Source organism: Glandiceps talaboti, chromosome 17 (assembly GCF_964340395.1).
Source record: "Glandiceps talaboti chromosome 17, keGlaTala1.1, whole genome shotgun sequence".
In the NCBI taxonomy this organism is placed as follows: domain Eukaryota; kingdom Metazoa; phylum Hemichordata; class Enteropneusta; family Spengelidae; genus Glandiceps; species Glandiceps talaboti.
Genome location: NC_135565.1, coordinates 12,311,742 through 12,339,233, shown reverse-complemented (window position 1 = coordinate 12,339,233; position 27,492 = coordinate 12,311,742). Strand labels below are relative to the sequence as shown.

The 27,492-nt window shown below is 35.2% G+C and overlaps 2 protein-coding genes across 2 annotated transcripts in view; both read right to left on the bottom strand.

Moving 5' to 3' along the window:
* Nucleotides 1-1,185: 1,185 nt before the first annotated feature.
* LOC144447995 (uncharacterized) lies at nucleotides 1,186-5,627 on the bottom strand. The gene is made up of 4 exons (XM_078138136.1): nucleotides 4,829-5,627; nucleotides 3,373-3,563; nucleotides 2,836-2,985; nucleotides 1,186-2,457 (listed from the first exon to the last, which is right to left on the bottom strand). Exons 1-4 carry the CDS (start codon nucleotides 5,035-5,037, stop codon nucleotides 2,273-2,275), a joined length of 735 nt encoding a protein of 244 aa, XP_077994262.1. The 5' UTR covers nucleotides 5,038-5,627; the 3' UTR covers nucleotides 1,186-2,272.
* A 10,739-nt stretch (nucleotides 5,628-16,366) lies between these two features.
* The window catches only part of LOC144448075 (putative nuclear hormone receptor HR3), a 40,847-nt gene continuing 29,721 nt past the window's right edge, over nucleotides 16,367-27,492 (bottom strand). Inside the window, exons 3-6 of the mRNA XM_078138225.1 lie at nucleotides 21,409-21,553; nucleotides 20,075-20,370; nucleotides 19,374-19,824; nucleotides 16,367-16,877 (exon numbers count right to left, since the gene is read on the bottom strand). Coding sequence (XP_077994351.1) covers nucleotides 16,621-16,877; nucleotides 19,374-19,824; nucleotides 20,075-20,370; nucleotides 21,409-21,553 — 1,149 coding nt within the window. The 3' untranslated portion in view covers nucleotides 16,367-16,620. The remainder of the gene's footprint in view (nucleotides 16,878-19,373; nucleotides 19,825-20,074; nucleotides 20,371-21,408; nucleotides 21,554-27,492) is intronic.

Sequence of the window (27,492 nt, the reverse complement as noted above, 5' to 3'; positions counted from 1 at the left end):
GCAGCATAGTCTGTAAACTTATAAAATGCCGCGTCGCCGTGCTATATATTATCCAATTGTCAAGAAACAGCAGCTCGATACGACGTATCTTACATGTCTACTCATTTAATATGGTGTAGCGGAGGACCGCAGTGATAACAAAACAAATATACCAGTACAGTAGGTTGGGTGCAACTTGGATCGAGTCGTGAGGGTCACGATGTCAACCATGAAATGACGTTACTTATTGACGTCAATGGGCGTAGATCTACTATTCAGCTGACTGAGATGATAAATCACTGAAATTCATACGTATGTATGTACGTACGTATCGATTTATTGTGTGACTGGACCCGAATGACTCATTCTCACGAGTCCTACTCTGGCCTGATATTGTAAATTAGATTTATATATATTACAGGTTTTCGCGAAACTGTTCATGCTTTAGGTGGTCGAAAAGACGGTTTGCATTACAATACCGTTTCATTACTAGAGACAAAAACGTGGGTAGGAAAAACACTGAAAGTATGTCCAAATTACAATCGCTTATAATTGTAAAACAAAGAAATTGTTTCTTTTGATTTCAAAAAGCCGAAAAACAACCATGTAAAAATTGAATAACAAAACAAAAATAAAACAATCACCCATTGTTCAGTTCTACAATGTACGGACTACTCGTTCTCTCTTTGTAGTTGTTTTATTATGACAACAGCTAATGTTTACTATCAGGGTGGATACAATAGCCACAGATCAGATATCTCGATAACAGGAAACTTCTAGAGCATGGGGAAGTCCCTTGACGTCACTAAGTCATTGCGTGCGCATGTCCTTTGAAAATTTCGTCACCCAGCTTGGTGACCCATTCCAGTATCGTTAGGAATTGCGTTGTTCTGATTTGAACTGATGTGTACACCTACTCCTGGATAACTATAGTGGGACTTTCGAAGGTTTTTTTTTTTTTTTTTTTTTTTTTGGGGGGGGGGGGCAAGTTCTGTAAACGTTTCTATGCTATTCTTGCACAAGTTTTTGTTTTTCTATTTACACTTTTGTGGCAATGGTACTACTTGATATGAATGGCCTGAACTCGCTCACAAATTGTTGACACCCTGCAGTGCGAGTGTCTACTTTTCATACTTCTACTCACCTATACAACCACACATACTCAGATTTCTTTCATGAAAAACATAAATAAATTCACATTAAACGTAACATAAAAATGAATATATTTATTTTTAATTTAACATGGATTGCAGCCTCGACTGAACCAGCCAGTAGTATTATAAAGTTAAACAAATCTCAAAATGCTATATATATATATACAATAATGTGCCAGCACTTCATTTTATATCAAATTTAAAATTTAATAAAAAAGTCAAAAAATAAATACTTTTAAAATTACATTATTTGCATTATCTGGCAGAGTATCATAATCAGATATTCACATTTTAAGAATCAGCAATAGTGTACAGAAAAACTGTAGCAGTTAATAGTATTCCTTTTTTACAGTCTTGTGAATTTTACAAATCTGTGACTCGAAGAAAAAACAACTTCATCAGTTAATTGTATGAAGTAAAAAAACTCATATTGTTTATACATAAATATCATACAAAAATCTTCAAAGACTGACCTGCAGTAAAATATCAAAACACAAAAATATGAAAATAATACATTATTGGTATGTTCCATGACAGCGTAATATGAAATAAATCACATTTCAAATTTTCAAAATAAAAAAAGACAAACAACTCTTTCTTTTACATTCCTCCTAACTATACAACTGAAAAAAAGTGACAAAGCAGTTGCTGTCCGTTATCTGACCTCAAACGTACCAATATTACTAAGACATGTGAACGACACTCTACTTTCCCGCCCAAACTACAACATACATATTACAAAAGTAACAGCGCCAACCATACAGTTTCCAGTCGATCTGGCTTGGGCAGATTTACAGATTCACACAATAATCTTACAACATCATAGCCAGTTCACCTACTACAAAATATTACAACACTACTCTTATGATTTGGCATAGTTTGCAACAATTTGTCCCCCGGTCACCATACGGAACTCGTATGATCTTTCATATGCTCCATACTTAGCTGACGTCACTGCTGGTATTTCGAATACACCTTGTAATGTTGATTCCAACTGCATGTATCACATATGCAGACAGTTCACGTCGAACAACGTGGAGGTGCGTATACGTCTATAGCGCACAAGACGCACTTGCACACACACCCTTATTTGATAAACTGTGCTGTTAACTTTTAACAGCACAATTAATGTTTAAAAGTCAGACACTTGTAGGCGTTCTTGCTGTCTGCGTCTTCCGGCGTCTTGATACGTAAACCACAACCACAATAGCTACCAATAGTACTGCGACCAAAACTGAGGAGACAACTACAACTACCAGGTGTGGAGTATTAATATGGTCCATCTCTTTCTGTTTCTGTTTGCCAACACCAATGTTTTCTGCATCTGTAAAATACGACAATAAATACAGTTTTATTGAATGTGTCAACTCTGCCATAAGACCTCTAAGTTTGAATAATAGAAGGTGCCTGTCTGTCTGTCTGTCTGTCTGTGTGTGTGTGTGTGTGTGTGTGTGTGTGTGTGTGTGTGTGTGTGTGTGTGTGTGTGTGTGTGTGTGTACCATGTACATGTGTGTACATGTGTGTGTGTGTGTGCACGGATCTGCTACCTCTCAACCAGGCCAGTGAAGATACCTCACAAAAAGGAACAGAGAGTACTTTTAAAACACAAGATATTCGTTAGGGTCATGGTGGATTGTCTTCAATTGATATCCAATTAATTAACAACAGACAAGTGAATTTTGTATTAAAATCGATTACTTACCTTCTACAGCCATTTGTTCATTGCCTTTGTTCAGGTCATACTTAGATTCTAGACTTTGTTCACCATTTTTAATATCTATAGCGTCTTTATCACCATCAATTTCCTCTTCAGGTTTAGGCAACACATCCTGCGCATGTGTAGGCTTGTAATCTGATGAGGAAAAATACAATGTTTGCAGATTTAGACAATGGATCCAATTGAATGAGATAACATTTGGAGGAAATCATGTAATGTATCATGGAACATGTAAAGCTAGATCGTGTTCCTCCAGTGAGAATACACAAGTAATAACAGGGTGTACATCACATCAGAGTCTCTCTCTCTCCCTCATTCCCCTCTTCCCTCTTTCTCTCTGTGTACTTTTTTCCTTCCTTTTCCCTTAATCACCTTGCTCATGAATGTAAGTACGAGTTTTTGTTGTAACAAAATCCACAGCTACCTTCATTTATAGCCTAATCCAAACATATTCTTATCAAATGAAAGCCAACGACCCAATTAAGAATAATCCTTGTACAAATTATGGCTAGACAACTATACCTGTTTGAGTATTTGGTGGTACATCAGTATATCCCTGTATCTTTGACTTTGGCTGGCATGACTTGGTGGCTTTATCATACATGTATTCGGGGTCAATGCACCCTCCGCACTTAGTGTCCTGCGAATTCCAGCACGGTGATATTTCTTCGATACCATCACCACACATACTGCATAGTCTACACAGATAATATCTATTACAAAGAAACCAGAACAATAATATTGTTTTACTCTGCAATAACTTCAAGTCAATAAAAGTAGAAGTTTTCTGATTTCTATCTGGGTCAGACAGAATCATGTATTGGAGGAATACACCTCCATCAACTTTGTAAAAATGTCCCATGATGCAATCCCCGGTTTCTCACATTAGTGTTATCCTGTTTAGCAAAATCATAGAGATTAAACAGGGTCATTTATTTGTTCTGGTCCAACATTTACTGTAGTATGACCAGACTTTCTTTCTCATCTACATTTTATGTCTAATCTGTACTGGGCCATAAAAGTGGTCATATATGGATGAGGATTTTGGTATTTATTTATTTAATTTGTTTTGCTAGTCTAAGCTTACATTTTAGTTATATTGTGGGGACATTTCTTTTGTATTTATATTATTTCCTCCTTCGCACATGCTTGTTTACTACTGTTTTGTTAGTCGTTCGGAGTGATAACAACTGTACGTGTTACAGAAAGTTGACCTGGCAGCTAGTAAATGAGCGACTGTACTCGGGTAAAATATTTCGTTTCCTTTTTCCGTGTCATTGAACACACTACATATATTGCCCTTTTGTTGTAACGCAAACGACCTTCGTAACAGTTTGACGTCAGCGGTAGTTTGACGTCAGCAGACGAGAACAAAGCCTGAATACTGGTAAATCTTCACCACACCTAGTGTTGAGTTCATGTAATTAAGGAGTGGACACTTGTTTTATATACTACCGCGGTGTGTGACAGCTAGCTCAGACAACTATAGTACTGTAAATACTAGAATAGTGTACGAGATGTCAGCTAACTTTTGGACTAAGAACACGTTCCAAATACCACTCTACCTACCTACGACCATACTAGTATAATTATGAATGTGACAGAATGTTCTTGCAATTGAATGTTCAGTTGATTATAATGAAATGAAACTTTTAATTACAATTTTTGAGCGATATTATAATTAAGAAAATAATATAATAATTATGCATAATTAGAAAAAACAACAACATATATAATAATACTAACGTTGATTACTTATTCAGCATTCTTGTTTTGACAATTTGTGAGAAAAATTATCAGGATTAAGTTTACATACAAGGCAATTGTGAACACTAAATGCCAATACTGAGGTGTTGGTACGGTGGTGATGGGACCAAGGCTAGTGGCAGTCAATTTTACCGAAGTTGTGCACATGATTTGTTCTGATTGTGTACTTGTCAAAAAAATGTTTGAAAGATCCAAATTCCTGTAAACTTACCTTTCTCTTCCATTCTTTTTCCTGATATGGTAGTACTGTAAGTCTTCGTCAGGAATATCCTTCCTTCTCGCATGTAAAGCATACTCTTCACCCTGACGACATTCTGGATATTTGGGAGAGTCGTGCGATTGATCGGAGTGTCCAGCTACCGTGTATGCTAACACCAACATGCCAACGAATGTCAAGGTTGGGTATTGTAGGGTACCCATTACGTAAGATTCACAACTTAGCTATCGACTTAGTTCTCTAGAGTGAATAAATCGAGTGAATTAAAGTATCTTACGATACAAGTGTTCGAAGAGAGTTCAGAGGGTAGGCGCAATATAGCGTAATGTAGTCGATATAAACGCCTCCTTCACCGGGTAACAGGTACGTGGGAGGGCCGTGTACAACACCAGGTCGTGTGTTTGTTATGGTCGTAACAAAACAAACAGCACGTTGATATATACGATTCAAGGAACGGCACCAGAATTGCAGAAACCACCTGTTGATCTCGCACAAAGAAGGAATCCCAGTTAGATAAACTATGGCGATGATTCACTACTTCAAGGCTCCGAAATCTTGACGAGAATAATATAAGTTTATGTCACAGTAATAATGTATACACCTAGTATCCAGCAGTGTGTGACCGGCCTGAGTAAAACGAGTCCCGTTGGTGTGAAATCCGTCGAATGGGATATCATACAATGAGTGAACGATGATACACTCGTTTTTCATCAAAGTTTCAGACGGTGAATTTCTATCTGAGAAAATAATTTGGCCAGTTGCTCGAGGGAATGCAGATTGCGAAATAAAGGGTTGGTATGTTACGATTGTTGATTCACTGAAAATTCTTGTCCAGTGAGTGGTTCATTCAGTGACGTCACTTGCGTGCGTCAGTACTCGTATGGTGATTGGTGCAAAATGACGTAAGGGTTAAACTTTGATCTCGGCGCTCATTTGGCTGATATCCATCTACACTGTGTGACGTACACGTTTCGCGGTACTGTTTGGTTTGAGAAATTTCTGGAACTTACCTGGACATTTCATTTAACTCTTCGTAACTGAGTATAACTGTGCATGTGATTGTTGTGTTATGCATTATTAAACGTGTGGCAATGCGGGGTAATATACAGGTCGTAGTAATTCGGAACTTCAGCGATGAGACGCCAAAATGAGTAGTCAGCATTTGTGTTTAAAACTCTTCCCGCGTTACGACTACGATTTAGGGAGCGGTCATATTTAACTAGTCTGGATGTCAACGTGGTTTCTAACTCTGAGTGGAGTTGTAAATGGTAACGATACTGTATAGGAACTAGTCCACAGGCACTCGAATCAATCTGTATGATTTAAAAAACAAATGTATTGTAAATATTTACTTTACATTTAAAAAAAATCATACAGATTGATTCGAGTGTCTGTGAACTAGACTTTGTTTGGGAAGGGCGGCGTTTTTAGTGGTGGTGGTGTTGTGGGGTCATTTTGGAAAATACAGTTTGAAGAATACCGCTTGAAGGGAGGTGGGGTCATTTTGGAAACCAAGAAGTGCATTTGTCCTTTTGGTGCCGTAAAACGACTTCAGGACAACTGTAGTTTGTCAAAATTTTCTCAGTACTGCACGAGAGGGGCATTCCCCATCCCACACCCTCCCCAGTCCACATGTGCATGCGCCATTTGTACTATTTCTAAAATAAGAATGTTACCATTCAGTATTTGGTATATAGTATTACTAATTCAAGAATGACTGGTTGTATGTCAGAATAGGGTTAGGATTAGACATATCTTACACTTTGGAGGATGGTATCATTTTGGAAAATGTGGTTTTTCCTGGGAGGAGGGGGGTCACTTTGACTTTGGTCATTGGAGCTGGTGGGGGGGGGGGAGAGGTAGGTTCAGAAAACCATGTTCAACTTCAGAAAAAGCTCCCACAGTCAGTTAAAATTGACCACCCCCATTAATAGCAGCCTTCTCATCATCTCGCAGGCTTCATTATACTTGTCGTGGTCTCAAATAATCTGGTGATACTCTTGGGGAGGGAGAGGGTGCTTGTAAGTTTTACTCAGAGATGTTCCGGGGAATGGATGTGACAACCAAGTTCCTGACATTTCCAATTTTTGACGCTCTAACTCATACACCACAGGGCGATATACCAAGGTGATACTACGTAGAATCCCACACCCCAATGGGCTCAGATTGAATATCTCATGAGTACGAGATATTCAATCTCTACCCATTGGTGTGTGGGATTCTTTTTCTCTAGTAGGAAAACAAGTTAAAACCAGGTTATTACTGATTAAAATAACAACACCAAGGACGTCTTTACTTTGTGTGTATGTTTTGTGTAACAATAAAATTTATATACCCTTAAACATTTCAGAATACCAAAATCTCCATCTCGTACATGGAGCATCACACACACACATGCAAATCTCTCCCCTGTGTATGGAATTCATAGACAGATTCTTTCCCCTGTGTATGGAATTCATAGACAGATTCTCCCCCCTGTGTATGGAATTCATAGACATATTCTCCCCGTCTATGGAATTCATAGACAGATTCTCTCCCCCCTGTGTATGGAATTCATAGACAAATCCCCCCCGTCTATGGAATTCATAGACAAATCCCCCCCCCCCCCCCTGTTTATGGAATTCAGACATATTCTCCCCCTGTGTATGGAATTCATAGACAGATTCTCCCCCCTGTGTATGGAATTCAGACAAATCCCCCCCCCCCCCCCCCCGTCTATGGAATTCATAGATAAATCCCCCCCCCCTGTTTATGGAATTCATAGACATATTCTCCCCCTGTCTATGGAATTCATAGACATATTCTCTCCCCCTGTGTATGGAATTCATAGACAAATCCCCCCCCCCCCCCCCCCCCCCCCCCGTCTATGGAATTCATAGACATATTCTCTCCCTTGTCTATGGAATACATAGACATATTCTCTCCCCTGTCTATGGGATTCATACAGATTCTCTCCCCCGTCTATAGAACTCATAGGCAGATTCTCCCCCCTGTCTATGGAATTCATAGACAAATCCCCCCCCCTCTATGGAATTCATAGACATATTCTCCCCCCTGTCTATGGTACAGCACAGGATGAAAATAGTACTCAATTCACCACAAGATAATGTTCATAATCATTTAGTTTTATTTCTTGTTTTTTTGTTGTAAGAAATGAGAACACTGAAATGATTGATTCTAAATCTACACATGCTGGCTTCCATACCACTGCCAAAAACTACCAAGAAAATACCCGTATGAAAAAATATAAACTAAACACAGAACAGAAAACTTGGGACAAAAACTACACAGATCATATACTGGCAACTAAAAACATTACATTTCATAAAAATATTTCTTATGTTGTAAAGGAAAATAACAAGACAAATTCACTCACAGCATTTGGTTAACGTGCACATCATACTTATTAAAGACTTGTTCAATACAGTTCAGTGTAATTTGACCTTTGACCCAAACAGTTGGAAGGTTCAGTAATTTGACCTTTGACCCACAATAATTCAACGCGAGGTTCAGTGTAATCTGACCTTTGACCGAAAACAGTTCTGAAAGATTCAGTAATTTGACTTTTGACCCACAATAGTTCAATGCCAGGCTCAGTAATTTGACCCCAAACAGGTCAGTCAGGTTCAGTGTAACTTGACCTTTGACCCAAATAATTCAAAGTAAGTCGACCTTTGACCCTGCACATTGGTAAAAAAATTGATTTTTAAGATTAGAGTCATTTAATACTAGCCATCTTGTCCCCTAATGTGAAGTCAAGTTAATTGGTGACAGAAAATCAGATCAAATGATATATTGATAAATTACTATGGTAACGATAATTTCTTTGCACTGTATAAAACATACAGTATATTTTTGAAGTTACAGCAGAGCAGCAGTTTTTTTTCTTGTTCTTCAAAAATGATAAGCTTGAACTTTTTGCAAAAGCTTGAAAAGGTGAATTTGTTAAGGAAATGGTGGCCGTCCACTCAACCAATAAATGACTATGTTGGTATGTTTTACAAGAAATATGTAGGAGTACCGATTTATATGGTCTGTGGTATTTGCACTTCTTTACACTGATTATTAAAGATACCTTCACCTGACATGATGGTAACAGATTTTCGGAACTTGCGATATCAAAATTGCATTTTTTTTCAACATGTATGTAGTCACACATGTTTTCTGATTTGGTCGTAATGGGAATGGTAACTGGGGATATAAATTAACACACTGGTCAGGGTTTGATCATATCACAGAAATAGGTCTACATGACAGTACAATATAGTATTGATGGTAAATCGGAGACGAACGACAGATTTCGATCTGTTTACTATGGACTGTGACCACTCAATGTTTCCAATTCACTGTTCCTATACTTAACTGTCATATTCATTCTTGAAGCCATGAACAATACTGCCAATCTAGAAATTTTCGCTAAAGGCTTATTTCTGCTTATTTCGGTTAACAACAAAAACGCAAACATAAGCAGTGACTAAAATGGCCTCTCGTACACAAACATAATGTACCAGTCTAATAGTTTATAAAATTGGTCTTTGAGAGAACTAGCTTTGGGCTGTAAAATTGCATAATTTTCTAGTAGTGAAAATATCAAGGTTTCCAGGAATTGCTCAATAGATGTCAACCATTATGTTACATACCCAAAACAAAGGAATCAGTTACTCCAAAAAAATATTTGGTTGCGGTAACCTGACCCAATCTAGTTTTTTTTATGGAGTCTACTGATGCAATTTGGATAAAGAAATGCAAGTGTCTGACCAGTTAAGATTCTCAGCTTCACATTTTTCTTCTGTGAGTGGCTTTAAAGTGACCATATGATGAGGAGGGGGTATTTATTTTGCATTTTTAATTTATAAAAGTCCTTGTTTGTATCTCAATAATTGACAAAAGATAACAAAAAAATGTGTAAAATGCTTTGTTATTGTACGTATAATAACAAAACTTTTTACACATTTTTTAGCTTTTTGCAATGTAAACATATTTGGTCTATGTTGTGTCATCGAAAAAAATCGAAAAAACCCCAATCCTTATCATATGGCCACTTTAAGAATCTCCCAAACGCCATTTCATTCATGAAATAATTCTGTTTACATCTGTACAAACTTTAGAGTTCATATTGAAGATATATATCATTATGAAGTATTTTGGACACAAAAATTTTGTTTTTTTTGATAAAAAAGTACAAAGTATTATTGAGTTATGTGTAGTTAACTTGTAACAAAAATATCACAATGATACACTGATTGAAAATTGTTGACAAATTTGGATCACACTGTAGCAATTTTATTTTGCTACAATTTATACACAATGTTTCCATGGATACGTATATTGCATTGTACTATTGCACTCTGTAATATTAATACCAATCTTTTTACGAATAATTTCATTCGTTATGATTTCGGGCAATACCACAACCTGTATAGCGGTTCGGGGTTGTCACCTTCAATGAGTTACACATTCTGTCACGGAGCATGACACATAAAGTCTTGTGCACGAGTTGTAGGTACTGCAGCAAATGTTACAATACATTTTCGAAACATCTAAATATATTTGGTTATGAATCATACTATTTTGGTGTATCTTTCTTCCCAATGACTTGAACTGAATCTAACTCATTTCCATGAATTCTGAATCAGAATTTTCCAATGTTACATTTTCTACATCGAATAGATGTAGTCTGAAGACTGAGAGTTGACTGAAAAAAGTCATTGGTGGCGCTCTTCATGATCATTCACATCTACACACCTATACAAATGTATTTCACACTATAGTATGATGGTAGGGAGACTGGACATAGGTGGAATCCCAGTTACAAAGTCAAAGAAATAAGAACTTGAGAGCTAAAAAATTGAGTTTTCAGTCATGTACTCCATGATTTCGCAACGCTGTACATTCCTATTATACTAAGTATGTGTTTGGTATGGCACAACATAATATCCAGTTTTTATGTACAAAGTGACAACCACCAATTACAATATCGAGCTACACATTATACAACATGTACATTCATTAATAGTACTCCACCAAATATGCAGAAAAAGAGCTACACACACACTTTCCAATCAAAAATACACCAACAAATATGGCTTCCAATCTTGACCTTTAACCTTTGACAGTTCAGGTCAAATACAAAGATAACTTAATAATATGCAAATCAAGTGCTAGACTGTCAAAAGAAATATCTTTACTATTTGACTTCACAAGAAAATACTACTCTAACCTGTTAAAAGTTCGTCATGAAATCCTCCGTAAAGTTCCATCTTAAAAAGTCAGTTTTCCATCACAAAAAGTACAATGTGTGTAAATTGAAAAATGTTTTTGATGATTTGGTGAAAAGTGTTGTGGCTTTGACAGACGTGATCTGAATGACAATGGCTTTGATAAAGAGCTGTAGTACACCACTCACCACTAGATGGCGCTGTGCAGCAATCGGTAAAGTGACTATCTGGTAGGTAAAATTTATGGCTAACTTTCCAACAATGAAAATAAAGTTTATTGCAGCAGTACTTGTGATGAGACACAAATAGCTCTCAAGTGGAGCGCAATCACACAGAACTGAATTCTAAACATTTTTTTCTATACGTCCTGGTATTTTCAGAATACATACATTACTGTACTTAGTCATCAAAATGATACCATGTTCCTCAATTGTACAGTAGTTACAGAAATATTTGATAAATGCAAATATTATACACTTACTGCCTGGCTAAGAGGGCACTAGTAGATGACAGTTACTGTGTGTCATGGGTTGTTATGCAGCAACGATGTCCCAAGGCTGAAAGCCGAAGGAAATAGTTGCTACATAACAGCATGAGAGATAATATGATATCTACTAGTGCCCGAATCCGGCAAGGCAGTAAGTGTTTTACAACACATCACAATCCCAGGCATATATTCTTTCCAGAGTGAAAGAAAATCTCTGGTAGGACTATAGTCTTGTGCTACTGTAACAGCGCCCTAGGGAAAACAGAAAACAAATGTTGCCCTCTGTATGCAAATTGAGGTCACTACAGGTCAATAGTCCATACCATGTGACACAGTCTAAGCCAATCACTGAAGGTGGTATAAAAAGCCATATTGCCACCAATTAATCACCATTCAGGTAAATCCATACAAGACATCGAGATAAAGCTGAGAAGACTACAAATTTCTACTCAACATACTATAAATGACAAATACGAAAAAGAAGATATTTGATATCCATAGTAAAGAATACTTATGTATGTAAAGAAGAAAAAAATCTGTGTGTATGTACATGAACTGCCTTTTGAAAATGAGAGAAAAAAGTTTGCACTATAGAATGAGCAGCCTTACAGTGCCTCAAAGTACCGGGTACATCAAAATTAGGATGTCGTGAAAATACACCCCTATTTTTTTTGCAAAATAAAAATATTGCTTTTAGTATTCATTGAGGGAAGTTAATGAATGGGAAGCAAGTGTGCTCTGAGTTTTTTTCATTATTTTTATGTGAAAATAGTACACTACTGATTTTGGGAAAATATAAAACATTTTGTTAGTGTCTTGAGGGTCCCTGAGAGTTAAGATTATAAAATTCCTAGGTATGAAATAGCGCCCCCTAGAGGTAGATATCCCTAAAGCATATATGTTTAAGATATTGCAGGCTTTACTGGTGTGATGGTATATTTACCCAACACCTTTATCGTTTACAAAAACAATCTTTATTACTTTGATAATGAATATTGTTATACTTTCACTGCAATTACAATAACAAAAGGTCCTGCTGAAAAGTCATGAATGCATCGCAACTTTCAAAAGTTATCGAAAAAATCATCATTTTTGGCGATAAGAGATTGATAAGAATGACTATTCTGAATCACCATAAACAATACAATGGATTCACGTAAAGCTCCTTGTTGTCATGACACCCATTCAAATATCGTAATTGTTATCAATTAATTAATTAATACAGAAAGATACCCAGTACTATTCTGAGGTTTTATAAACTTCGTTAATTTGTTTAGCACCCAAGTGTACTCCTGATTCGTTTGTTTTGTTTCAAACAGTATAAAATTCAAAGTTGTGTTTGGTCTTTCAAAAAAAATTCAAATAACGTGTACTAATTACTGTATAAAAAACTAGGTAAGTCTAGCTTCAAAAGGTTCTACAGTTCACCAGTGTTCAAATGTGTATTATGTCGTTGTCATGGTGATAGCCTTATGTCCCATACACCTGAAGAATTGGGAGATTTCCAGACCAACTCCTCAAAAAATTACAAGTATGAATATCCACAGAAAGAAGGTTTACGATTATAGCAAATCTCACCATAATGTGTAAACACTAAAACTTTAGTTGTCATGGTAACAGCTGTATGTCCTCTCCACCTTAAAATGAGAAGGGAGTTGTCAAGTTGAGCCTTTCGTTCATAAAATATGAAAATATGAATCTATGTAATATGAAAAGTTTGATTATTGGTTAAAGGTAGCGTACTCATAAGTTCTGAATATGACTATTCGATGTGTTTGCATGTAATATCCCTCACTGCTTTATAAGAGAGAGTATTATCCATGAGATCTAAATATCAACTATTCTTCTCATATGTTCTGAAATAATGAACCCGCGACCCCTTCAAGTAATGAACCCGTCACCCCCCCACCCTCAAATAATGAAGCCTTATCACCCCTTCTTTGTTAAATGGATCATCCATTTAGTGTAAAAATAACTGGCACGTACTAAAACAAGAGAGAGATGAGGGGAGTTGTTACATTTGTGGGTATAAACTTTATAGTTTTAACAGAGGTAGTAAGTTTGGTATCCTTGGTGTCTTTAACTGCAGCATAACTGTAATATGGCGATATAGCGAACATGAAAAAAACGTCCATCCTGTATCAATTTTACGATAACAGATTAAAAACTATGACAAGTTATGGGTTTTCTCTCTAGTACTGGGAGTTTGATAAGATGGCTAGTTTTTGCAGCAAAATCATAATCATAACTATTAGATTTATCGCTTGACTTTCTATGGATGGAATAGGAGTAATTTAATCATTAAATTCATGTGCGCCAAAACTGTGATTTTTGATTATTTTGAGATGTATTTTATAATTTCATTTTTACCCATATAAAAAATATGAATGTCAAATCAATTTATTGAATGGTGTCAAAAAATGATCAATTAATTTAATTTTGTATTTTGTGACTTTATTTTTACTCGTATACAAAACATGAAGGTTGGATCATTTTATTGAGAAGGTTAAAAATATGATCGTCAATTTAATTAAAATGTTAATAATCGACTGGAAGGTACACTTCTTACGTTTCTTAGTCGCCTAGAACTAATTATACTTTCATTGCTGTATCCTTTACTTTCCGATTACTATACATAGCGGCGACATTCACGTCAGGTTCAGATGCAGACAAATCTATGAACATTGTTACTTTCCTGGTCGGATATCAGTTTTAAATGACCTTATTAACCATGTAACTACTACAATAGTAAATTTACTTCCAAAATGTTTCATATATAAACGTCATTGACATACGTAATTCATTGAGGGTGAAGTATATTGCTGCAATAGATGTTACTGAAACATTTTCTCTTAGCAATTCAGTTACCTCCCACAACGGCTTTCTCTGGATGTCACACTCCCATCAAGATGAAACCATGGCGGTATAATGATGAAACAAACATGATTTGCTAGCCAGGTGTTAGGTTAATGTCTACACATGTGACTAGCCAGGGCGGGTGAAGGTATTAACTCTTGCCTTGGCTAGACTTGTGTTAGTACTGAGCTAGCTTGTAACCTTGAGTTAACACAGGGCCAGTGATGCACAGACCTTTTCAGTTACCAACTCATGGCTACCCTGGTGTTAACATTAGGACAAGTGATAGTGTACTTCCAGTTACAAGTTTGTGGGATGCTAGAGCCTGCCTAGAGTAATAACCCTTAGTGAACTCAGTCTGGAAACAATTCTTGAACAGTATTGTAAGTCAAAGAAAGTAAATATATCAGTTATAGCAATTGCAATTTTAATCACTGGACATTATCTATCAGGGTGAAACAAAAGCATGGATTATTATTAAACAAAGTGCAGCATGGGTAATTAAGACTTTTTCCCTGAAAAGTGTATACTTGGACATTTTCATATGACACACTTTTAGTACTCTGTTTGGAGATATAACTGAAAACCTTGTACTGTCAGGACATCATCATTTTGTCACTACATTATTGTCTAAATTTCCTCACACAGTTGTGATATTAAGAAGTCGGCAAAACATTTCCTTTCAGATCATACCTATGAGATGGAACGGTTCATGTAGAGGTTTTTAAAACCTATACTATGTAACTTGACAATGTCATTGCTTGTTCTGTAAAGTCATGTGACATGATTGTGTTTTGGGGATTTCTAGACTATAGCTATGGTATGATTCCTGTCAGCAGGCTCAGAACATAGCTATGTGACTCGACTACATTATCAGAACATATCGATGACATGACTTGTGTTGGTAGGCTCAAACATAGCAATGTGACTTGACTACATTATCAGAACATACCCATGATGCATCTTACATTGTAGGCTCCAAACATAGCAATGTAACTTGACTACACTATCAAAACATACCTATGACATGACTAGTGTTGGTAGGCTCCAAACATAGCTATGTGACTTTACAATATTACCCTATAAAATAACATCATAACATCCAGATCATAGTTATAAGACACAGTTTAGTAATGCTGAACATAGTAAATTGATTTTACTCTCAAAATATAGCCATGTGACAGAGTTTGTGGTCAGTATGAAAAACATTGATTGCATCCTTAAAACATACTATGAGACTCGACTATGTTACAGAACATAAGTCAGGTGACAGGACATAAGTAAAGTGACCCGCAGTTTTAAGTTGGGTAGGTGACTTTGGGAAACCAGCCATGACATTGTGTTTATGGTCGAAAACATAACTTTGTTATTTGACTGAATTAACATCAAAAGTTGACTGAAGGTTTGCAACTTTCAGTAGTTGGTCATGTCAGTATGTTTGTGATCTAAGAACATAGCTATGTGACTTGAATTGAGTGTCATCCAAATGTTTCAGAACATAGTAATGTGACAAGTTTGTGCCAGCATTTTCAGAACATAGCCATAACACAAACTATAGTATGAGAACATAGCTATGTGACTTAAACATTATCTGTTAATGTTTTAAAACATACTATTTATTGCTAATCACATGTATCCTCATCTTCAATGGTTTCCATAGTTACACAATGCATGTTTAAGTTCACTTCATTGTGATGTGTTGCATATCAGATCACAAAATTCATTTTGTACTTTAGGAGTATGGGTGTGTGACTTTATGTATTCATTTTGTACTTTCATAATATGATTTCTTTGTTTGGAGTGTGATGACGAATGCAATCAAGTACGGTACCTCTGGCAACTTGCTATTTCATGTCTTCAAATCGAAAACAAAAATATTCTTGCATAATTAATCAATTTTATATTTCTTTCGAAGTTTATCGTATGATATGATTGAGAAAGCGATATCTAAATTAGGTTTATGGCAAGGAATGCAATTCGAAACTAAAAAAAAATAAAAAATGCAGCATAGTCCTAAGTTAAACATGAAAGCTGGTTTTTGAAACTGTGGATATACATACGTACTATAACGTTTACACCCTGACATGACACCAGCACTTCCACAGTTTTGCCACCACCCTCCACAAAAATGGCTTGGCCTAAAATATCACAGAAAGGTGTCTCAGTAGTCGTGAGAGCATACCATTTTGAGGTAGGGATTGTGAAGTTCAAATGCATGGGATATGTTATGGATTGACAGCTAGGTCCATCATTTCTCCGTACAATGCTGGCAAGGGTGCGTTTGGCCATAGCTGGTGGTTCCGATGAACATACTCTCTGTGTTTTATGTTGAGTGCTTGTAGCTCCTGAGTTTTGTTGAGTAAGAGATTAAATAAAGTACTGGCATCTAGGGGATGATTGCCTTCCAGTTGCACTTTTAATGCTTCTAAAAACTTAGCTTGTAATTGTTCCACACTGGCTGGGTTCACAAGGCCTGGTCGATCTGATAAGATAGGGAAACAAAGACAAACTCATTAAAGTAACCATATGGATTAAAATTAGGTATTCATTTTTGGAATTTTATGTTATAAAACTATAATATGTTTTTCTACTTGAAAAAATACAACATAAAATAACTTATACCACATCCTTGTACTCAACAAATTGCAAAAAGAGGCAAAAAGTGTAAATAAAAAAAAGTTTGTTATTGTACGTACAATAACAAACATTTTCCACATTTTTTCAATGGTTTGTAATTTATCGAGCATGACTAATTGATATTTGCGAGTAGAAACTGGTAAATACAATTTCCAGTTTAAACTATGTTTTGCCGAGACAGTATAATGTTTTACATTTTGAATTCCAATTTGAGTTTGTAAACTTTGTGGTCTTTAACTTTGTGGTCTTTATCCATGTCGTGGTACATGAAGTAAACATGTACACATGTATGATGTAGGACAGGTCATTCATTTTCCTATTTTGTGTCTTCGCCATTTGCAATAAAATCTTGATATCAGGGTGATTATATCCACATAAGCAAGACACTGCTGAAACCGGGCACGGAACTGCGAACTTGAAATTGATTTCTTCCCTAAGTAAGATTGAGTCAAGGTTTATGCAAAGATATTATATTTTAATTAATGTGGTTAACCTATCACAGCAGAAACACTACATGGCTCCAGGATCCCATAATTCTATTTTCTGATAGAACACTGCACATTATTGCTGTTAAATCCAACTATCACTGCTACATTATAACTTCCAGATATAAACAATGTGATAAAAGCTTCACCTGAACCTACATCACAGGCTCTTACCGGTGTTTTTGTAACAGTTGTATTACTGTTTCACCCCATTTTTGTCTTTGTGTGAAGTCTTTCCTTGGCTCACTTCATTCAAGCAAATGCACTGGTGTTTTTTATTGTTGTATAATCAGAGAGCGGTGCCTTGTGTGTGGTGGATGAATGACTGCTTGATTGAGATTGGCACAACTACCATATTTATGCTCATAATAAAAATGAAATATGTTTGCATACTTCTATTTAACGATAATATTATATTTTGGCAAGCTGATACAATTTTAAATATCTTAAATATTCGAAGTATCTTTAATATTTACTTTTTAATTATATTTTGTTAGTAATGGCAGATAATACTATTACTATGTGATTACTGACACTCTGTACAACAGCTTGTACATGGATATAGTATGTCAGTTCAGTGGGTATAAACTATCCATGCTGTGTTCTCAACAAGGTTTCAGAACCCAGGTAATATGGTTACAGGAAAGACAAAAGATTTCACAGTTTGGCCACTAGGAGTGCTCTTCAAAAGTCATTTGATAGCAGGAAGTGAGGACCAGATTATAATGGAGTATTGTAGCACAAAGACAGCAGACAGCAGTTACCATTCATGGTTTACTTACTACCACAGTACCAGTGATCACAACATGCCCAATCACTAATGTGAGTTCTTTGTACAAATTTCATTCACTGCTTCATGCAACCAGTTGCCATGACAACAGTTTGGCACATCTGGTGGACTCTCTTTCTGGTGCTTGCCTGACAAATCGCTGGAACTTCAGTAACCAGAATATGACGTATTGCGAAAATGAAATATGGTACTAAAATTCTCATCTTTATCAGACACCTATCTTCAGAGAAATGGGATGGAGGTACGACTATGGAAAACACGCTATTGGCAAACTAAGACAGTCACGAACTAAAACTACTTGTTGCACGTGGTTGATTACATAAGTGGGTGCCTTGGTTATGTGGATATAATCACCCTGTAATCAAGATAGTGCAAACACTGAATGAGGTTGAATATGTGGCTACTATCAGAGATGCTACCCTCCTGTGAGTGGAATTACAGTAATGTTCATTTATTTATACTATAGTTTACATGAACATGTTGCAAAATAGTTTTAGTTTGTGTCTAAGTTTACTGATAGCTTGACTGCCATACTAGTATATTGACAATAATTTTAGTTTGCTTTTAGTTATCTTAATTTGCATATAGATTGATTTTCTTATGGAAGAAATCAATTTTCAGTTTTGATTGTGCCGACAAACACCTACATCTTGTGGTTGCTGACACATAAGCTTGACCTGTGTGTCCTTGAGTTTCTGGAAAATGTGTGTCGGTGTATCAAAATGTATCTCATGAAAATATACTTGTCACAGTATATAATACGGAAACAAACCAGTTCCTGCGGCCCAACCATGGTCAATCATGATATGATTATATTCAGACGTCCATTCACACTGAATACATTATGCCATGCCATGCGGTAATGAGCGTCTCATGATTATGCACAGTAACAAAGTAGCAAAACCACAAACGGTTGGGGAGGCTTTGGAATACCCCGGAAACTGGGTTGCAGAACCGCCAACTTGAAATTGATTTCTTCCCTATAGTAGTATATCGACAACAGTTTTAGTTTGTGACTATCTTAGTTTACCTATAACTTGATATTAGTAGTAGTAGATCACATTACCTTTACATGCGAGTAAAAGTCCAGCAAACAATGCTGTTTCTGTTTCAACCATTGGCAGTTGACTAAGAGATTCTGCAAACGTGGCGACAGCAATGCTGAAATCAGGATCCAGTATTCCTAACAAATCCTTCCATAACGACAACTTGCTATTATCACCGTTGGAACCTCCATACTCTTTCTCTGCCTGGTAAAGTGACACCATCCGTAAAAGCCAAATCTCAAAGAAACTGCCTTTGAGTAGGATTAGCTGGTCTTCCTGAGATAGGTTCCTATAACCTGGCACTGCCTTGGCGTATTCCACCTGACCACGTATTGCTGATGTCATCAGATCGGCCACCTGTACCCAGTGTTGTTGGTTTATGTCAACGTTGGAAGAAAGTGGAGTTGTTGATGCAATGGATGAGTTGATATCTATGGTCATTGAATCACTATTTGAGGTAGTTGTATCTTTCTGAAAGTCAAACACATCAAAAACATTATAGAACTGTATGACAGAATCGCATGACGCACGAGTGCAGTGTGTTGTACTTGGAGTATTTTTTTGAGTGCTTGCAGTGTTCTCTGCACCAGTACTTTCATGAGTGTAGCGAGTTAACACTGCAATCAACTGTGCAAATATCCCAAACACTCGCATAACATGGAGATCAATTATTATTACATATGTTAGAAGTATGCTGCCATGGAAACAGAAATATACTTACATCTGGCTTGTTCCTGAGTGTTGGTGCATTTTTACTGTTATATAGACATGTGACTTGATAAGCGTATGATACTACACTAACTAGTTCATACATCTCTGCTTGTTTGGCTTTTAATAACTGTTCAGCCGTTTCTTCAGCTGATTTCTCCACCGTCTGTCCATTCATTGGCCGCTGTGTATCAGGTTTGCTGCTTTCACTGCTTTCAGAGTCCGATATGTCGACGTCCCCGATTGATTTCTCTATCTTTGGTCTGGGTCTGTTTGGTCGTTGCGTTGGTACTCTTCCTACCCTGACAGCTGTAATGGTCAATATATGCGATATCAGAATATATAATCGAATACAACTGGGCTTGAAATTAACTTTTTTCTTTCGTAGTCTCAGTGGGCTACCAAGTTCAAAAATTGGTAGTCAAAGGATGGTGACCAATAGTCTCATATTCCTGAACTGAAAGCAGAGTTTCTCTATTGGAAATACATGTATGTCATTAAAATAACACAAAAAATCTTCCATCCTTGAAACCATGCATAATCAGTGGTAGCCTGAGAGGGCTACCATTGTAGTAGCCCCTTGACAAACATTGTAATCTTTGGACATGGGACTACTGCTAATTTTGAGCCCTCCTTGCAATACAGTGTTTTAGTGAATATTGCAACAACAGTGCTAAACAATGGTCAATACATGTTATATCAGAATATGTAATATATAGATTCCTGAAACATCACAGCAAAAGTTATTCAGTGTTACTCCAGAACAAGGTAGGTACTGAAAGGATGTGTGCATGGTCAAAATGATCACAAATGGTCACCACATCCCAGGTTTTCCCTTCTTGATCTCAATTCACCAACAACAAAAGGTGTTATTTTTCTTAGCGCCCGCTGGTTAAATAACGCTTGGGCTAGATGACTTTTGACATTAATAATAGTTATCCAAAGTATAAATTGTACTCATCACCATTTGTTTGCTGTCAGGCAGGCTAGGTGACCAAAAGTTTTATCCAAGTACAACAATAGCTAGTTTTGTGCCATCTCTGGCATTCTGAGGGGGGCAATTATGTAAATGTCAAAATATAGTATATTTGTCAGCTTAGGATGCTACTTATACAATTTACATTATTCTCATAGTTGGGGTTTGCTCATTTGCATGAACAACTTTTGGTTCAAGATTTCTCATTGAGCTTGATGGGGTTCAGAGAATGTGATGATTTTGTACCACGGGTACCTGGGGCCTCTACACTAAATGTTTGGCAAGTGTATAGCAATCTGACTAAGCAGACTACTTGAGTGTAATCAAACTATATTGACAATAAATTGAATTGAGTATTGGAGTACACCTACCTTCTCTGGACATGCCGACTTCTAGACATTTCTTGTATCGACAGAACTGACATCGATTCCGATTCACTCTACCAATCATGCACTGACCATTGCCATGACGACAGGAGTATTCTTTTCCACTTTTACTGCTACGTCGGAAAAACCCCTGTAATAATAATAACATACAGGTTTCAAATTTAGAAACTGAAAACTGACCTGGTACGTGTATATATCACAATATCAAGCAGGATATTGAGGAGTTATTGCTTTACTCTGTTGCAATCACCAGATGACTAACGGTATACATATACGTATATTATATGTATTCATAGAAGTATCTCACTGGAGAGAACCTGATGTGCCCGATGCAATATTAGTAGCAGAGCATTATAGACTAAATCTAAAGAATAGGAATGTTGTAAGTCGTTACTTGGAGTATCTCTATATATATATTACAGCTCTACATTCATATGTCTTGAGCAGTTTATTCCTGCATAGACATATCACATGTACTGAGTGTGTGTGTGTGTGTGTGTGTGTGTGTGTGTGTGTGTGTGTGTGTGTGTGTGTGTGTGTGTGTGTGTGTGTGTGTGTGTGTATTATTATTATATATATTATTATATACATATATATTGCCTAGGGCACCTTTAAGTATCGAATAATATTCAATATTCATACTCAAAAAAAATATCTTCGCAGCATTGACGCTGGACAAAATGGAACACTTCATATTAAAATATTCATCAAACGGTCCTGTACAAAACATACACAATATAACTTAGTTGTGAGTGAAAAAGCTGTAATATATAGAGTACGTTTTACATCAATTAATCAATGTACAACAGAATGATTTATTAAATGTACATATATACAGACAAGAGAGACATCAATCATGCTTTCACACCCATAATGATAAATGACAATGTTATAATGCACACCATTAGCATTCATGAATTGTGATAATTTATATGTATATACAATATTAAACATGTTCTGAGATGGCTATAAATTTTATCAAACCAGGTTTAATGTTGTTGTTTTTTTCTATGTCCTGGGGATGAGATTACAACATATATAATTATTCAATATATATTGCCTCATTTAGATATATATTAATATGCCAAATTAATATAAATTGAACATGTCTGAATATTTCACATTTTTCCCCGAATAATTAAAATTTGCCAATGACGAGTTCTCAGTACCTGCAATAGAATATTACTGCCTAGGTGCATCATAAACATTCAATTTCTTGGTGGGCACCATAATTTTAATAGAAGGCATACATTGAGTAATATGCTAGGTTTTATGTGAGTAATAACAGGAAGATTATACTGAAGCTTGTTGTGTCATTTTAACTTCTCTCTAAATCCATATTCTAAATTTCCTACCAGAAGCACATCATTTACATGTATCAGGGGTGAACAAATCGTTTTGTGAACTGGTGGTTCCTGTGCCTTAAAAAATCTAGTGGTCCTGCTGAAAGAATTAGAGGTCCAAGGTCCCGCTAATGTGAAGCATTAAATCTTGCCTATGAATCTGTATATTCAGACGACTTTTTAACATACATTGTAGTTATTAACAGTAAGGTACTGGTCCGATGGACCAGACAAGGTAAAATTTGTGTGGTCCACCCAAAAAAATTGCTAGTCCCGGACCCAGGACCAGTGGATTTGTTCACCCCTGTCCATATTCTATATTTTCTAACAAAAGCACATCATCATTTAGATATATGCAGATTTGACTCCTATTTTCTGTTACATCTCATCAGAATATGGTGAAAAATATTATTTATGTTATTAATTTATATAATGAATACATGTGGTTTGACTGTGTTTCCGTCTCCTATTTGTTCAGTTCAGTCAGTCTATCTCACCAGCTGTTATTATAATACTCAGGATTATATCTATCATTGTGACAGGCATCACATTTCTTTCTTTGTAATATCTGCAGACATGGTAGCAATGCTTTGTTTATATATTATACTTAAATTCTAATTTTGTTTCAGCTGGCTTACCCTTGAGCATAGTTGCCAAGTCTCGAGTGATACATAATATATACATTGTAAGTTGTGAATAAAACTTTATTTTCATTTTTGTTTTTCGTTTATAAATTCAATAACTTATCACTGACCTCGCAGCTTCATTTCTAATTCATCAGTTTAAATAATTAATTAACATACTTATGAATAATTCATACATATCTGAATGATGTCATCCAGGGTACTTGTCCTTATTTTACTACATCCACACATACAGCTACAATGGAGATGTTTAGTTTGTATGATCATGATTGTAAAATACATATTAATCTTTACGGCCTGGATATCAGTTTTGTGGACCGTTGTACAGTGGAAGAGCTCGCTACGCTTGTGAAAGTACAGGCACACATAACACTGGAAGCACTAACTCGTGCAAATACCCAGAGTACACCACACTTGCACTTGCACGTCATGGGCTTCTGTTATACTATTCTGTACCTTGCAATATTTATATTGATCACTAAGAATCTCTAAGATAATCCACAAAGTAAACGAATTACTGTAAAGCTTGAAATTTTAACTGATGACTTATTTTCTGCTTATTTCGGTTGAGAACAAAAATGCGAAAATAAGTAGTAATTAAAATGCCTGCTTGCACATGAACACAATGTACCAGTCTGGTAATTAGTAAAAATAAGTCGTGATTAAAATACATTCTTGTACACCAACACAATGTACCAGTCTGGTAATTAGTAGTGACTACAATGCCTTATTGTACATGAACACAGTGTACCAGTCTGGTAATTAGTTAAAATTAGTCTTTGCGAATTAGCTGAAGATTGCAAAAAATACTAAATTTTCCAGTGTGAAAATATGTACGTTTACTTATTAAAGTGGAAAATAAAAACGCAAAAAATACAAGAAGTGACTAAAATGCCTGCTTATTTGTGAACACAATGTACCAGTCTGGTCATTAGTAAAAAAAAAATAGTCTACGAGAACTAGCTGTAGATTGTAAAATTGAATTTTTTCTAGTGACAGAAATATCTAGATTTAGAGTATATTAGTATGATTTATGTGATCTATGATCACATTACATACAGAATTGGTCTTTATCATGGACATCAACAGCATACAATTGTATTGTCTCTGCCCTTCTAAATGATATAATAAACAATATGTTTAAAGTGGTGTAGGACATCATTTTTTATCTTTCTGTTCCTCCGATGCCCATAGAGGATAACTGAACAGAAAGCAAGGATTCATTTAATTGAATGACAAAAAGGTTGTTTTTCATTGAAAAATGGTAATATCGTTTGTGGGCAAGCTGTGTGTTGTTCACTGTGTGGTGTTCACCTTGCTCTCTAGGTAATAAACACTAGCCCATCTGACTCGACATACTGGCTTGACAGTGCGGCCCACAATTGTGTAGCCCAGTGATTAGGCTGTGGATCTGAGTCAAACATACCGGCTTGACAGTGCAGCCCACAATTGTGTAGCCCAGTGACTAGGCTGTGATGTGATTTGAACATACTGGCTTGATGGTATTCTGAAAAAGGACATTTTCAAACCAGATAGCTAAGTTTTTTTCTAGGCTACATAAACACATACCAAATTATGTTTTGGGTGAAGCATAGACCTTCCACAGTGAAGGGTCTATGGGTAAAGGTAGGAGAATATTACAGATACAGGGAAATTCTGGGACAATTTACATTGGCAAGGTACCTATGTACAATGTCAACAATAGTATGTACTCTATGCCAACATGACATGCTACAATTATCATAACACAATTTTTGTGTGTAAATGGTGTTATTGTACGTACAATAAAAAATATTTTACATAGTCACATCTTTTATTTTTTTTGCAATTTATTGAGTTCCAAACATAGAATTTGTATACATTTCACAATTTTTTTCAAGCCAATAAACATTAATGAATTAAAAATCCGAAATAAAAACACATTTGTCATCCATACCACCACTTTAAACATACTACATGCAACCAATGGACAATGAAGCTGGTAAAAATTTAGACAAATAAAGAGAACCATCAAATTTTTTGTGTGGGAACATCATAGCCTTAGCCCTACCTATAGGGTCACAAAAATATAGTTAATTTTTATTTTTCTCTCTAATGTCCTCACACGATAAAATCATTAAATTATAATTACACTACTTCAAATTTAATTTCATTGGTGTCAATTTAAAACAAATTCTCCTATTAGTTTAATTACCCTTTTCTTGTCTCGGTTTTACTGTGATAAATTGTTTTATACTAAAAATACATTTTTTTAAAATTGGAATTGGGGACATCTTGAATTGATACAATGTAACAATAGAATGATGATGTCATAATCCAGATGGCTACACATATGGTATGGATAATGAGTCACAATCGGTTATAATACATTTCATTGTCTCTCATCAAATATAAATGTATTTCACGATATATTTTCTCTGCGGAATAGATTACATTTGTAAAATATTTCCAAAGAATTCAATTATTTTTCGAATAATTCTATTTCATAGTGCTGATGTATATTTCATATCATTGTCTCTTTCATATGATATGATGCACAATATTTATCAAGTATATTTTCAATGACATTTTCTCTGCTGAATCAATTGTAACATATTGCTTTATTTCACGAGTTCACATTTTTTTTTTCAAAAAGGTTTGATCACATTATCCTTATGTATATTTCATTAATCCTATTTTAAATTATATTCAATAACATTTTCTCTGCTGAATCAATTGTAAAACATTTTCATATATTTCATATTTTTTCACAAATATTTTTCACTAGCAAGGATTTATGTATATGTTATTGTATTAATGTCTCACACGAGATATATTTCACAGCATTGCTTATAACATATGTATTATTTATTGTCACCATATGTTGTTATCATGGTTTTATTTTTAGTTTGATATCACGACAATATCATACAAATTTTCAATGTATCATTCAAGTGAAGGGGTTCTGACTGACATTTAATAGTTAGGGTTTCCATTCCTGGTTTTTTACATTGTTATTTATCTGTATTCCTGGTTTTTTACGTTGTTATTTTATCTGTATTCCAGGTTTTTATATTGTTATTTTATCTGTATTCCTGGTTTTTATATTGTTATTTATCTGTATTTCAGGTTTTTATATTGTTATTTTATCTGTATTCCTGGTTTTTATATTGTTATTCTATCTGTATTCCTGGTTTTTATATTGTTATTTATCTGTATTCCAGGTTTTTATATTGTTATTTTTCTGTATTCAAGGTTTTTACATTGTTATTTTTCTGTATTCCAGGTTTTTTACATTGTTATTTATCTGTATTCCAGGTTTTCATATTGTTATTTATCTGTATTCCAGGTTTTTTACATTATTATTTATCTGTATTCCTGGTTTTTACATTGTTATTTATCTGTATTCCAGGTTTTTATATTGTTATTTATCTGTATTCCAGGTTTTTATATTGTTATTTATCTGTATTCCAGGTTTTTTACATTATTATTTATCTGTATTCCTGGTTTTTACAGTTATTTATCTGTATTCCAGGTTTTTACATTGTTATTTTATCTGTATTCCAGGTTTTTACATTGTTATTTATCTGTATTCCTGGTTTTTACATTGTTATTTATCTGTATTCCAGGTTTTTACATTGTTATTTTATCTGTATTCCAGGTTTTTACATTGTTATTTTATCTGTATTCCAGGTTTTTACATTGTTATTTATCTGTATTCCTGGTTTTTATATTGTTATTTATCTGTATTCCAGGTTTTTACATTGTTATTTATCTGTATTTCAGGTTTTTATATTGTTATTTTATCTGTATTTCAGGTTTTATATTGTTATTTATCTGTATTCCTGGTTTTTACATTGTTATTTATCTGTATTCCTGGTTTTTACATTGTTATTTATCTGTATTTCAGGTTTTTATATTGTTATTTATCTGTATTCCTGGTTTTTATATTGTTATTTATCTGTATTCCAGGTTTTTACATTGTTATTTATCTGTATTCCTGGTTTTTATATTGTTATTTTATCTGTATTCCAGGTTTTTACATTGTTATTTATCTGTATTCCAGGTTTTTATATTGTTATTTATCTGTATTCCTGGTTTTT

Excerpts from the sequence above, each read along its gene's own strand:
- LOC144447995 (XM_078138136.1), bottom strand. The coding sequence starts at position 5,037 with ATGGGTACCCTACAATACCCAACCTTGACATTCGTTGGCATGTTGGTG. Across the intron at positions 3,564-4,828 it reads AAAAAGAATGGAAGAGAAAG|ATATTATCTGTGTAGACTAT; the intron begins GTAAGTTTACAG and ends TCTTTGTAATAG. Across the intron at positions 2,986-3,372 it reads ACCACCAAATACTCAAACAG|ATTACAAGCCTACACATGCG; the intron begins GTATAGTTGTCT and ends TTTCCTCATCAG.